The 13,343-nt window shown below is 40.0% G+C and overlaps 1 protein-coding gene across 1 annotated transcript in view; it reads right to left on the bottom strand.

Annotated features, from left to right (window-relative positions):
* Positions 1 to 13,343, bottom strand: part of CAMK4 (calcium/calmodulin dependent protein kinase IV) — a 154,450-nt gene that overhangs the window by 2,809 nt on the left and 138,298 nt on the right. The window contains exons 8-10 of the mRNA XM_088530801.1: positions 10,723 to 10,798; positions 3,709 to 3,835; positions 1,439 to 1,591 (exon numbers count right to left, since the gene is read on the bottom strand). Coding sequence (XP_088386927.1) covers positions 1,439 to 1,591; positions 3,709 to 3,835; positions 10,723 to 10,798 — 356 coding nt within the window. The remainder of the gene's footprint in view (positions 1 to 1,438; positions 1,592 to 3,708; positions 3,836 to 10,722; positions 10,799 to 13,343) is intronic.

Genomic DNA, 13,343 nt, shown 5'->3' with positions numbered 1-13,343 from the left:
ACAAAAGAGCAACAGGCTTTAAACTCAAGAGCATGAATTGTTTAAATACATGGGTTTAAATAAACTGGGCTTAAAAAATTTTATTTGGCATTTCAAAGGTGTGAAAATAAAACACAGAATTGAAATCAAAACATGCAGAAAGGGTACACAGTTCCTTCTAACCTTCTGGGCAGTAAATCTAACAGCTCACTCAGAAATAATGAATTTTATGACTGTTCATGCTCTGAAATCATTTTGATATAATGATGCTCCATGGCATCTTCAGTAAGCACAGGGCAATCTTGCTCTAAGGCTACAGAAGTCATTCTGAAGAGAACAATGTTAACAGACATACTTAGGCAGTTCTGCACTGCAAAGTGTCACTGTGAATTATGTGTGCAGTGCCCAGGACTTTTGTAAATGACAAAACTGTGTTCTTTTGCCCTGTGGAGATTTTCAGTCACAGTTCCCTGACATTATTGAAAAAAATGAGCAAAAACAAACAGCTGAGGGTCATTTATTACTAGTGAATTTTGTTTTGCATTGGATTGTATAGCTCCCAGACAAGATTTTTTTTTTCCTTATTCTCCTGGACTACAAAGGCTGCTTCATTGCAGATGTTGATAAGCTCTGTGCAAAAGTAACCCTGAAATCTCTTCTAAGCAGATACAAATCTTGAACAACTGAAGAAGGAAACAGGGGAAAAAGAATTTTCCTGCTGTCACATCAATTAGAAACCTAACTGCCTGCTGTTTGCACCTATTATTTTTTTCCTGCATCTTCCCATGGTAGCTACATAGTTTAGATGGTGGAGGAACAATCTGGAGGCTCAAGATCTGTTTCAATTTTCATTGCAGGCACCACATACATTCCTGCCAAGCAATGCTCAGTTTCCAGAGGAGGAATGCAATCGCTCATTTGCTTTCAGAGGTACTTGGAAATGCATGTTTTGGAGCTGTTATTCTCAACTCATACATTTTATAAAGCATCTGAAATGCTGACTCAAAATCATAAAGAAGAATGCCTTAAGTTGCTGCTTTGTATCGATTGGTAAAGAAATTGTAGGTAGCTTACAAACTAAAATACAAAATGATAGATTAGATTTCTTCTCAATTAATGGATATATAACCTTGTGAGGAAACTATTCAGAAATCTGGTGCTTCTCTTCTGCACCTTAGGGATGCAGCAAGAAGTACTAAACAGGACAGACAGATGAAAGGGAGGAAAGGGTATGTGAAAGCTGTGTTCATTCTCAGCAGTTTTATCTGTTCACAGTTTTTAATCAACCTCACATGTGTTTGTCTCTGAAGAAAACAACAATATTAGCTTCAAGTTCTTCATCAGTCATCTTAAATAAAAAGGTTCTATATTGTTACGGAACACTGTGCAAGGCTTCTGAAGGTCACTAATTTTGTTGCATTTTTTGTACCCAACACAGAAATTAAGTTCACAGACTTGCCTTAAGTTTACGCCGAGCATTGAATTCTTGCAGTTTCTTTTGTGCATTGTCCATATGTGCAAAATTTGCTGCCTTCCCTGTGACCCATGGGTGCTGCAAAGCCTGCAGAGTGGTGAGGCGTTTCTTGGGGTCCAAAACAATCAGCTTCTTAACCTGCATCAGAGGTGAAGAAATGAAGATGACTATTACTGTCCAGTGACATTTACCAGATTTTGCATTTTGGTGTTTTGGTCTTAGTTTCCCTGAGTTGAGTGAAAGGTGTTCTAGAAACCAATAGGAATTTACATTCAATTCTGTGGGTGTGTTTTTATTTTGATATTTTTAGTACTATGTAAATAACATCTGAAAAAAAGAGCCAGTACCAGGGAAAGAGGGGAAAAAGAATCAAATGGTTACCACTATTGGAAAGAATATTGGCAAGTGCAGTTGGGCTATATTTACATAGACTATTTTACATCTAAAGTGTCACATAAACATTAACACATTCTAAGACTACCCCTGCTCAATCAGTTCTTTTAGTACCTCTCTCTTGGAGGCAAACAGGGTTTAAACTGGATTATAAAGCTTAAATTCTAGTTTCTTTAATAGCTTTATGGACTTGTACCATGCAATCACTGCTAGACAGAGAAAAAAAAAATCAAATGTCTCTTTCAGTTGCTGCATAACCTACTGTACATATGAACTATGAAGTACTGCACAAATATTTCTTCCTTAGCCCACTCTGAAACTAGTGCTATCTGAATCATTGCTCCTACCACTCCAATGGTAGAACCAGCTGCACCTCTCCAAGCACAACACAGGGAACTTTTGGCAATGTGGCACTGCAGATGTATCATTGATGCAGAGCTGCAGTGGACTGCTGGGTGTGTAGGGGTGCCCAGCCAACCTGTATGTCATGAGGATACCTCTACATTCAAACAAGAGATGCTTTAGAAGAAGGGCTCAGGATGGAACGAAGAAGTACACAGAGCATAGCTCAGTTATGCTGTTCTTGTGGCTATGCACCTGCTGAGAGTGACAAGTGACAGTGCAGGGCTCCTCCACTGCCCCACAGCCCAAGTGCAAGGGCAGGACTGTCTAAAAATCCTCCACAGAGTCCCTTCAAAGAAAGACATTACCCTGAAGAGCTGATACTGCAATGTGCAGTCACACTGCTGTGAGACCACCAAAGAATCTAAATGAATCACAGCAGCAAAAAATCACAACAGCAAAAGTGGCCACAGTATGAGTTGTGTCTTCAGAGCCACAGGCTTCATAATGGCCTAGAACTTGATATCAAATCTTCCAAACCAGCTGAGCTTTACTGTAGCAAAATGGTAGAGACCAGCCTGGATGAAACCTCTCTACACACAGGGAGCACGGATGCGGCTTTGCTGTGGACTGCTGTTTATCTGACTTTGGATGATGCACGGCACCAAATGATATTTCCTTGAGCCTAGAAAAGCTTAAAATCAAATACAACAACAACAAAAAATACTTCTAAGTTCTACAGTGTTTTTGATCTGAGGCATCTTTAAGTTCTTTACAATCATTAATTAGTGTGGTATTTTATGGGACAGTTTGTATAAGCAATTGTTTCACAAACTGAGCAATTTTTTCTTCAATGTTAATAACTGAATTGCCCAGGTATTGTTGACAAGAATCAAACATACTCATCTTTGTAGATCACTGCCTTTGGGATCCAATTTACTTCATCTAGTAAAAAAAGAATAAAGTGTAGATACCAAACCAACCCTTGCCTTTTATTAATAGACCGTACTTAATGGTAATGAGTCTTCCCTCATGTATTGAGAAAGAACTTAAATGGACAGAAAGACACAGCAAGAAGAGGGGTCTCCACTTTCCAATGTATTTTCTTAGTCTTCTTCTGAAGTTCAGACTTGAAAACGGCACAACACTTGGTTCTCCTTTCCTTGAAGGCGGATGCCCCACAAAAAGGAATGATAAAACACACCTCAGAGCTTGCAGGAAAGCGGAAATATTTGAATACTGTGATAACTGCCAACAGGCTGTGGATTACTTCACAAGAAGACCTGGACATCCACAGTTTTGAGTGTCCAGTGACCTTGCAAAATTACAGCACTGAATTCCCAGGGGATGTTTTACAACCGCATAACATCCCCTGGGAGTCGCATGAACATTTAAATAACCAATTCCCCCCACGCAAGACTCTCCCCCCCTCCAAATGTCCACTGCCTTTGTCAGTGAAGGAGATGCTAACAAAATATATATTAGCAAAGATATTATGCTCTCATTTTTGCTGCACTTACTAAGTCCTTGGCATTCAGAGACACATCATCCCACCAGGGGGAAACAAAGTCATATTCACAGTTCAGGATCCTCTTAAACATGTACTGATCTCCCCTTTCATCATAGAATGGTTCAAAGCCACAAAGTCTGCAAGGATAAAAAAAGCAATAGACAAGTTTATTGAAGATTAATTGGTTTCAGGCTGTGAGAAACAGTTCCCAGTAAGATGTTGCCGCAATTCACATCCAGCCCACCTGTTTAGGAAACAGAATCTGGATGCACACCTAAATTTCACACTCAACTATTAGCTCTACAATACAGCAAACTAAAATATTGGCTATAAGCATTCACAAGCACTAGAAAAGGCTGATGAAACTGTAAATTTTCTGTTATCACTTATCTCCAATTAGAACTACTTATGGAAGGATTTTGCATAAGGATGTTACAAAGTCAACTCAAAAACTCTTCTTAAGATCATTAAGATTTTCATCCACTGACTAGCTAAATGCAGACAACTTGGGAAGAGCAGAAAAACACCCATCTATGGCTCAGGGACTTTTTGAACCAAAAATTACATATTTACATCTAATAAACTTTCACAGACATTTTTCTTCATGAATTTTTTTAAAACCTGTTTTGAGTGGATATAGAATTCTAGTAGACACATCAGCTTGTGGGTGGTGCTGAACAGCCCCATTGCACAGGGTGCAAGCAGCTACCTTCAGGGCTTTGCCAGAAACCTGCCACTTGACAGGTCTGTTTGATGAATCTAGAGCTTCTTCTGGAGAACCAGCAAACGGTTCATCTCCATTTACCTTCCACATGTAACTGGGAGGAGTATGCCAAGTGCAAGGTTCTGCATCTGGGAAGGAATAACCCCAGACAGCAGGACAGGCTGGGGACTGACCTTCTGGAGAGCAGCTCTGCGGAGAGGGACCTGGGTGTCATGGTGGACGACAAGTTGACCATGAGGCAGCAGTGTGCCCTCGTGGCCAAGAAGGCCAATGGGATCCTGGGGTGCATTAAGAAGAGCGTCTCCAGCAGGTCGAGGGAGGTGATCCTGCCCCTCTACTCAGCCCTGGTGAGGCCACATCTGGAGTATTGTGTCCAGTTCTGGGCTCCACAGTACAAGAGGGATGTGGAGCTGCTGGAGAGAGTCCAGCGCAGGGCTGGATGATGTTCCAGGATGAGCAGGGGCCTGGAACATCTGCACTGTGAGGAAAGACTGAGGGAGCTGGGCCTGTTCAGCCTGGAGAAGAGAAGGCTGAGAGGGGACCTGATCAGTGTCTATAAGTACCTCAAGGGAGGGAGTGAGGAGGATGGGGCTGGCCTCTCCTCAGCGGTGGCCACTGGTAGGACAAAGGTAATGGCCACAAACTGAAGTACCAAAAGTTCCACAGGAACTTAAGGAAAAATTTCTTGACAGTGAGGGTGACAGAGCACTGGAACAGGCTGCCCAGAGAGGTTGTGGAGCCTCGTTCTCTGGAGATCTTCAAAACCTGCCTGGATGCCACCCTGTGCCACGTGCTCTAGGTGACCCTGTGTGTGCAGGGCGGTTGGACTAGATGATCTCTGACAGTCTCTTCCAACCTTAACCAGTCTGTGATTCTATGATTCTATGTCAGAAACTTCAATTACTTCTCATCCTGAAACCTGTGCTCATCCCTGCCCTCTTCCCTGAGTCTTTTCCAATTCTATGTCTTTTTGAAGTGGGTAAAGTAGGTGAAGTGGGGAAGACTGGTCAGTGTGCACACACGATGAAGTTGCATATAGGCATAATGATGTTTTTTATTTTAGTCTCCATTTCTTTGCTAATAATTCCTATCACTAGTTTGCACTTTTTTTGAGGTTTTTTTTTTTTGAATAGTGAGTTAAAATTTTCATAGATTTATTATCAGAATCCCCCAATCTCACTCCCAAAGAGCAAGGCCAACCATTCACTCTCACTCTGTTTTCTACCTTTCATCCAGTGATAAGGTGTGAGAGGACATGGAAAATAATGAGAGGTTGCATGCCTCTATTAGGAGTTATTTCACCCTTGAATTCATTGAGATTATGGGGTTAGTGGGTACTACTATCTTATCCTTTTGATCCCTTGCCACAGGTCTTGTGATGCCTTCCCTTCCAGAAGAGTCTTCCACTTTCAAGGCAGGTAAAAAGCATGAATTTAGTATTTCATCTATGACCTTATCTTCTCTGAGCTCCATTTCACACCAAACTTGTCATTAACTCTGCAAACTCTATAGGGAGCTTCTTCTATCTGAAGTCTCTCTAGACAGAGTGCAGAGCATTTTTTTTTAAATGACACCTTGCAAATGATCTGAGTGAAGATATAATTTACAGATTAAATATCTTCCACAAAACTTTGTGGGAAATGCAAATATATAGAAATGTTTTCCACTTACGTAGTATCTTTCCTGCTGCTTCAATGCACTTTAATCACACCTGCACATGTAATCAGTGCTTTCCTATTTAACCAATAAATACTACCCAGTTAAAAAAAAATCTCTGCTGATCTGTTTCAGGAAAATGCAACAGGGAACACCAAGATGATAACAGGAAAACAACAGCAAACTGTGAAGAAGAATACCATTCTGGCAAATGCAAACCTACATTTTAACACCTTCCTATTTTTTAAAAAACAAAAGGCCCTGAAATGGGAACAGATGTTCAAGGAACAAATACTTTTTTGCTTTCATGGGGTGTAGTCTGTGGGTGGAATGGCTACACCATGTTATGCATAGCGCTACAGAGAAACGAGAAGTACAGTGTGAGCACATCCATTCCAAGTCTGGCAGAAATGGGTTAAAATACAGGGATCCAGTCTCCAAATACAGTGGCCAAACAGGTGAGAGAGGGCCATGCTCACCCTTCTCATTTCCCTGGCTAGGCTTCTCTCTCCACCTTTTTTGAGCATTTTTCAAGTAGGCTCTGTTCCCCCGAAATACATTTGCTGAGCAGGGCTGCCAGACCACTAACTGCTTCAGCCAAAGTATCTTCTGGTTACTAGGTAACTGATTACATATAGAGAGACTATGTTTAAGGCTTGCATTGACTATTGGAAAGCTTCATTATGAAAAGTGCTTCCAGATGAATTTTTTAGAGTAGATCCTTTTCTACATGTTGCACTTGCTGTCTGTGACTTTCGGCAGCCTTAAATTTGCAGTGCTCTATGTGTGATTTCAAAATCACCACATGGGATATCTCATGGCTCTGTTTCCTCTTAATCCTTCACTTCTTCATGCTCTGTACTAGTGCATCTTCTGTACCTGAAATCAGCACAGCATCTAAAGCCAATACTGAGGGGGTTTGAAATCCAATGCCACCTGCCCTCAGCACTGAAGCCTGCAGGATGTAGAGCTGTGTGCAGTCACAAAACTACATGGCTTCCCATTATCATCTCCCTTTGCATTTGAAGACACATCACAGGCAATAATCCCAGAAGCAGAATACAAGTTCAGCACTAGAAAACTACCTGAGCTCAAGATTTTTCTAATCCTTGCACTAAATGCACAAGCAGTAAAATAGAGTTTTCTTCCCATCATGTTAGAGATCTGGCAACTTGCTTCTTGTAACCACAAAGTGCTTAACCTGGGATGGAATCACGCCTTTACTCTCAGTACTTTGTTTGAATCTGTATATTAGGTCCCTTAGCTACCATTTGAGTAGCAAATGCATAGCAAGTGAAATATTAAATGTAAGCTGTGGGAAGAAATCCTGAAGTTCTCACTGGGCTGAAAAATTAATTACAAGAAGATTGATCAACAAGGAAACATATTAAAGGCATCAGGTTAAACAGGCAAAATAAGTTTTTTTTTTCAAATCTATATCCATTTTGAATTTAACTCCATTCAGAACTTTGCAGGATCTATGCATTAGACAGAATTCTGGTGGAGCATCACTACAATGATGGTTAGCTTTGCAATAAAATAGTACCTGTCCCTGTAGACATAGTATGGAAAAAATGGAATTACACACAGACTATATTGCATGCAGCCTCATGAATTTGAAATCTGCTTGCTTTCTTGTGGGTGTTTATAAATGTTGAAGAAATATCTACTTATTTTGTCTGTGGCAGTCATACTAACTAAGGCTCAACTAAGTGATTTTCAGCTTACTCCTAAAAATATTTTTATTATAACTCACTACTATCACATAATGGAGAATTTTAGAAACAATTTCTATGGATCTGCCTCTACCTAAAAAGTATTTTTTTTTCATTTCAAAAGACAGATTTTCATCTATACGAAACCTTAGATAAATAAAACTACATCTGCAATTTTCAAATTAGGTAACTTAAACTAGGGTAAAACCAAGTGTAGCTGCTCTTGATTTCTTTTAAATTAGATTATTGCTGATTCATTTAAATTCAATTAGAAATTGAATAAAGAAAAATCAATGTAAACAGGTTTAAAATTCAATTAGAAGTGACCAGACAGTGTTTTGTAACCTTTTAAGTAAGTTGGTAAAAAAACACCTTTAATTAAATCCATGCTATTTTGACCAGAGGCAAGACCTCTAGACTTGCTGATTACTAGCTGCATCTTAAATGTGCAATAGTATTTCTAGCTTGAAATACAAGAGGACTGCTCCTTTCTTCTCATGCAACTGTAAAAAATAATTTTCCTGGAATTATGACAATTTACATCAGTATGTCTTAATATAATTTGCACCAAGAATAGTAACTGTGCTATTACAGTTTGTCAAAGTTCTTATATTAATGGGAAGTCTTGGTGAGAAGATGCTGCTTTACACACATATATTCTGCAGCATGGTAGTTAATTCTTAAACCCACTTTATTTTTGGAGTACATACAGCTATATATTTTGAGATTACATACACACATTCTCTCTACTAAAATATGAGGCTGAGACATGCAATACTGCCCTTGCGGCTGCAGGATTAATGAAGCGGTTACATTACAGATCCCTTTTTGATCTTAGCTTTTAATCCATAACAAATGTTGACCTACAAAGCATTACACTCAATAAAGGGGTTTAAATGGGCAGCATTATTAAAGCTAAATGGAAGAGACAGCTAAGTGGAAGATAGTGGGACCTATTTTGTCTGGCTTATCCTTGTAGATGAAATGGATTTTGACAGGGGAGGAGGAGGAGGAGGAGAAGGAGAACAAGAAGAGGAAGACTTCAAGGAGCATCTGTCCCACCCAAAATGTTAGCTTGTATGTTCATATCTATAGCAGGGTGGCAGGTGAACATGGCATGTTGGAAGGTTTGGAAAAGATGCAACTGCCAATACAAGGAAATTGTATATGGCTAATAACGCTCCCTACATTTAAATAGGAGCTCGCAGTATGTTCTTATTTGGAATTTGCCAACACTTGACAGCAAGTTCAGACTAAATGAGGCTGTGAATTCCAGTTACCTGACCCATCCTTGAATCATTCAATATCGAGGCAAGCCCATGGCTCAGTCTAGACATTCTTGTCAACCAAAGGTGTCCCTCCAATCTCACCACCAGCCCTACTGGCATATTTGAAATCTCTCTGCTGAGCCTGGGCCACTAGAACTGCTTTAAGAAATAATCAGAAATGAATTAACTTTGGCAAACAACCCATTCTTCTCCTAGCCTTTGAAACAGCAGTGAAACAATTTTAGCCACTGCTTGCAACAGTCTGATGCGACCACCCAGTATCAGCACAGGAGGATAATAGATGGACTGGTAGATTGGAGCCACTGGGTGCATGTATAGCCCTGAAAAAGTCTCTTTGATCTGTTGACAAATAAACTATACACTGAAATAAAAGCATGAGTGGGATGATACTGAAGTTGGCACTATCAGATACAGGTTACAAAAGCAGCCAATATTTGATATGTGATCCTCTACAGACTAGCCAGACCTTGAGAAGAGGAATCACATTTGAAAAGGAGACGATAACAAAATGACAACGAAATGATGACAAAGATACAAAGCATGGTCTCAAGGACTCTCTCTAGGTCCTTGACTGAAAGTCGAGTCCTAGACAGTGAAAGAAATGGAATAGTACTATTGGAATAGTAATACGTAGCCTTATTTTTATGTATATGTATAAAATCCTGTTTTCTTCCAAAACAGGCATCCAGCAAATACTTTATACAACTACACAAGTCAGCTTAGCATCAGTGTTGCCAAGGAAATAAATAAGATTATTTGTTTTCCCATAAAGAAAGGTGTCAAAAGTACAGATATAGAGTGATTTTCCCTTCTCAAAAGTCTGCCTTTCAGAGAAACTATTGATACAATAAAACAATTGTGATCCTTACCAATGAAATTAGAACTACCCAGACTATAGTGCAGATATAAATGCCTACCTTTAGACAAAAGTGTTTGAACACTGTTTTGGTCTACAATTGCAATTTCAAATATGTAAAACATGCATGACCAGCACTGGTTACAGTGCTTTTGCCAAAAGGATATCTAGCTATTTTGTGAAACATGGAACATTCCACCTTGAACATTAAATCATTTAAGCCAGCAATCTTATTTATTCTGAAGGGCTGAACCGAGTTGAACGTGAACCTCCACAGCTCTAGGTCTGCATGTGGCTGACAGAGGTGGGCAGCTATGCTTGCTGATATGCAGAGGCCATCAGAATTACTGCATATACTTAATTTCTGTTTGTGCCACCTATGCAGAAGCAGCCATTCGTATGCATACCTGGTCTGCAACAAAATAGAATTTGCTTCCGCTTTCTTCTGCCACGCTTCTGACTTTTCACTATGTGAAGATGACTGTGGTTACATCTTCTGCACAGTTTGTCTGAGTAGATTCAGTGTGATTTGTGCGCACTAATAGCACGATTCTGCACAGATTACTGCCATTGACTAATAAACATTACATTTATGAAATACACAATATGACTCTTTTCCTGTGCTCCTTTAGCATTGGACTTATTTAAATAGCACTTAGAATATCATAATTCAAGTTCAGGATCTCTTCATTTTCCAAAAGCACAGCTTGTAATGCCATAAAAACCTGAATGTGCTTGCAAATGAAACACCCGCATACCACTCTGTGGCACCGCCTGCACTTACAGGATGTAGGTGATAATCCCCAAAGACCACATGTCCACCTCGGGGCCATAGGCACATCCGCGCAGGATTTCTGGTGCTGCAGATGACAAAACCCTTGTTACTAAGACAAAAGTTGAATGCAGAAATAACAGTCACAAAAGTCAGGAATCTCAAATGAGCACGACTTAAATTCAGTGTGCTTCTGCAACAATTTTTAAGAACAGTCGTGACCTGCTCCTTTAAGCCCTTAATTAGGCAAATGAGTCCCATTAACTGAGCACAAAGCCACAGAAACCAAGTCTGAGTAGAACCAGAAAATGTGTAAAGTGAAAGGAAAACTTTTAAATCACTTCTTAGGTTCAAATTTGTGAAAGGAACCAGGGAGAGTTTCACTAGCACTGGAGCTGCAGTCTCGCAAAGGAGATTATTTCTTCAGTTTGGTATTTACTTTTTTTTTTCTTTCGGTTCCTCATTAGATGCTTTTTGGTATTTTAATTACAGAAATATATTTAATTGTGATGTCAAGGTTAATTAAGTTTGTGAACATGTTTTATTCCTGAATCACCATTCCAACTGGCCTCAGATTTTCCTTTCCCTCTCCTCCTATCCTATTCCTTCATTCCCCAAATCTTTTACTCCTGTTTTTTCTCTTTGCGTTAGTCCACACTGAAGAGATTTCAGTGAAGCTGAGTATCTGGGCTGTGTTGGAGTACAAGATACATTGCTTCAGAAATGAAGCTTTTCTTTAACTCCTGACAAAGTAGCTCAGCCCTGAGGAAAAACAAGACCATTTCAGGCAATTGCTTTTGCTATAGTGGAGAAGAGGTAAAAAGGAAGGACTCCGGGGACTTTGGATCTGTAATGGAAGGGAGTTAATCTCTGCCCTAGCAGCTTGACAGGCACACCTCAAGGAAAGCTCAGCAGACTGGTTCATCCTTCGGACAACATTTGCTGATACCATTGCTGCAGGGGAAAAAAAAAACAACAACTAATTTAAAAAAAAATTATTTTAAAAGACACTGTGTGCTGAGCCATACTTCCATGTACGAACCGTCTTTCTTAAAAAAAAAAAACACTCTATCAGTATTATCAAACCTACATCAGGGCATCCTGGCTCCTGAAACCACCCGCTCTACACTGCATGTGTGATGACTGCTGTATTTCTCCGGCACGGTAGACTTGCCGTGCCTACCTATACCAATGCTGTGGCACGTGTGTGTCCTGCTCAGGCATCCCAAACCCACTGTCTGCCACCAGCAGCCAAGCTCTGATTTTCACCTGGGCGATAGGGATAGTGCCTTAAATTTCTTCAGTTTACCATAAGGATTTACACATACCAAGCATTTTTACAAAGTATTAATGTAAAAGGCAAACGGCACTAATCACTAAGTTCTCCACATTTCACTGCTGCATGTGGAAGCTTGTCTAAACACAGGCTTTCGCCATTGCCTTATTCTGCTACTGAATAAAGTGGTGAAGAGAGAGGATGTTTAGAGAAAGGATTCCAGATACCAAGTGAATTTAATTCAGACCATCTTGTAGCGAACCAGGACATCTGAGAGGTGAAACAACCGAAGGCCTCAGAGGGAGAGAGGCAGGGGGGCCAGGAAAGGAGATTTTGAGCTCTGCTTCAATGTCTGTTAACAACATGCAGGTTAACAAAGTAAACGGGGAAACGTTTTATGGCTGACACGCTTTATCTTCTAGAGCACGCAGTGTTTCTTGCTTTGAATAAGAGCAGGAGATACGTTCTTAATGTCTTTATTTCATTTTTCTCCATCTTCTTCCTCAGTACTGTAAAACGGCCATAAAACAGACCAAAAAAAGAAAAAAAGAAAAAAAAGAGTACACACCAGCTATGTAAATTCGCACAACACAGCAGCTACCTTTGCTATCTGGACTGTGCAGTTAGCTAAATAGCAAACATTTTTCTTTTTAATCCAAGAGTTTTCTCTTCGTGAAGGGATTGTGCTAAAGCATTATTACTAGTTGGGATGTTGTCTGCCAAAGAGCAATCATGAATCATAGTTCTGTATTGGCCTGTTTGTATGTGGTACTATAACCAATGACCTGTGCCCTCCTTAGTTTCATTCAAAAGAAGATGTTTCATGCACATGATTTTTTTTGGTGACTATCTTTTTGCTTTCAGTCTTCTGCATCCCTTTGCATGTTCCAGGAACTTCAGATTGAAAAGGTGATATTTTCATGGCAAAATATCCAGACACCCATGTACTTTTCCCCTTGCTCTGTCCTTTGTGGAGAAGCTGTTGAAAGATGGGCGGGCAGGATACTGGAGTTGGTAGCCTGGTTGGGAGCCTATCAATTATTCATAACTTAATTTGGCATTTCAGATGTGTTCCTCCTGTGCTTCCTCCACTTCTGGAAAGTAACTTTTGAATATTTTCCAAGCACCAGGAATGCTGGCTAGTCAATCAACTCCTCTGGTAAAGCAAGGATTGCAAATCCACATCAGTAGGCACAAAGCTCCTACTTTCTTCTCTTCTCAGCACAAACATTCATCCTCAATGCTCCCAGCCAAATCAACACAACTATGAGCTCTAATCTTGGGATTAGAATAAAGATCACTTTTAAGAGTAATCTTTAACCTACTTTTTACAGTACACAAGCACAGGCATAAGAAG

Source organism: Tinamus guttatus, unplaced genomic scaffold, assembly GCF_059628265.1.
Source record: "Tinamus guttatus ecotype Peru unplaced genomic scaffold, ASM5962826v1 Tinamus_guttatus_pri_ptg000388l, whole genome shotgun sequence".
Classification (NCBI taxonomy): domain Eukaryota; kingdom Metazoa; phylum Chordata; class Aves; order Tinamiformes; family Tinamidae; genus Tinamus; species Tinamus guttatus.
This window is presented reverse-complemented; position numbering and strand designations above follow the sequence as displayed.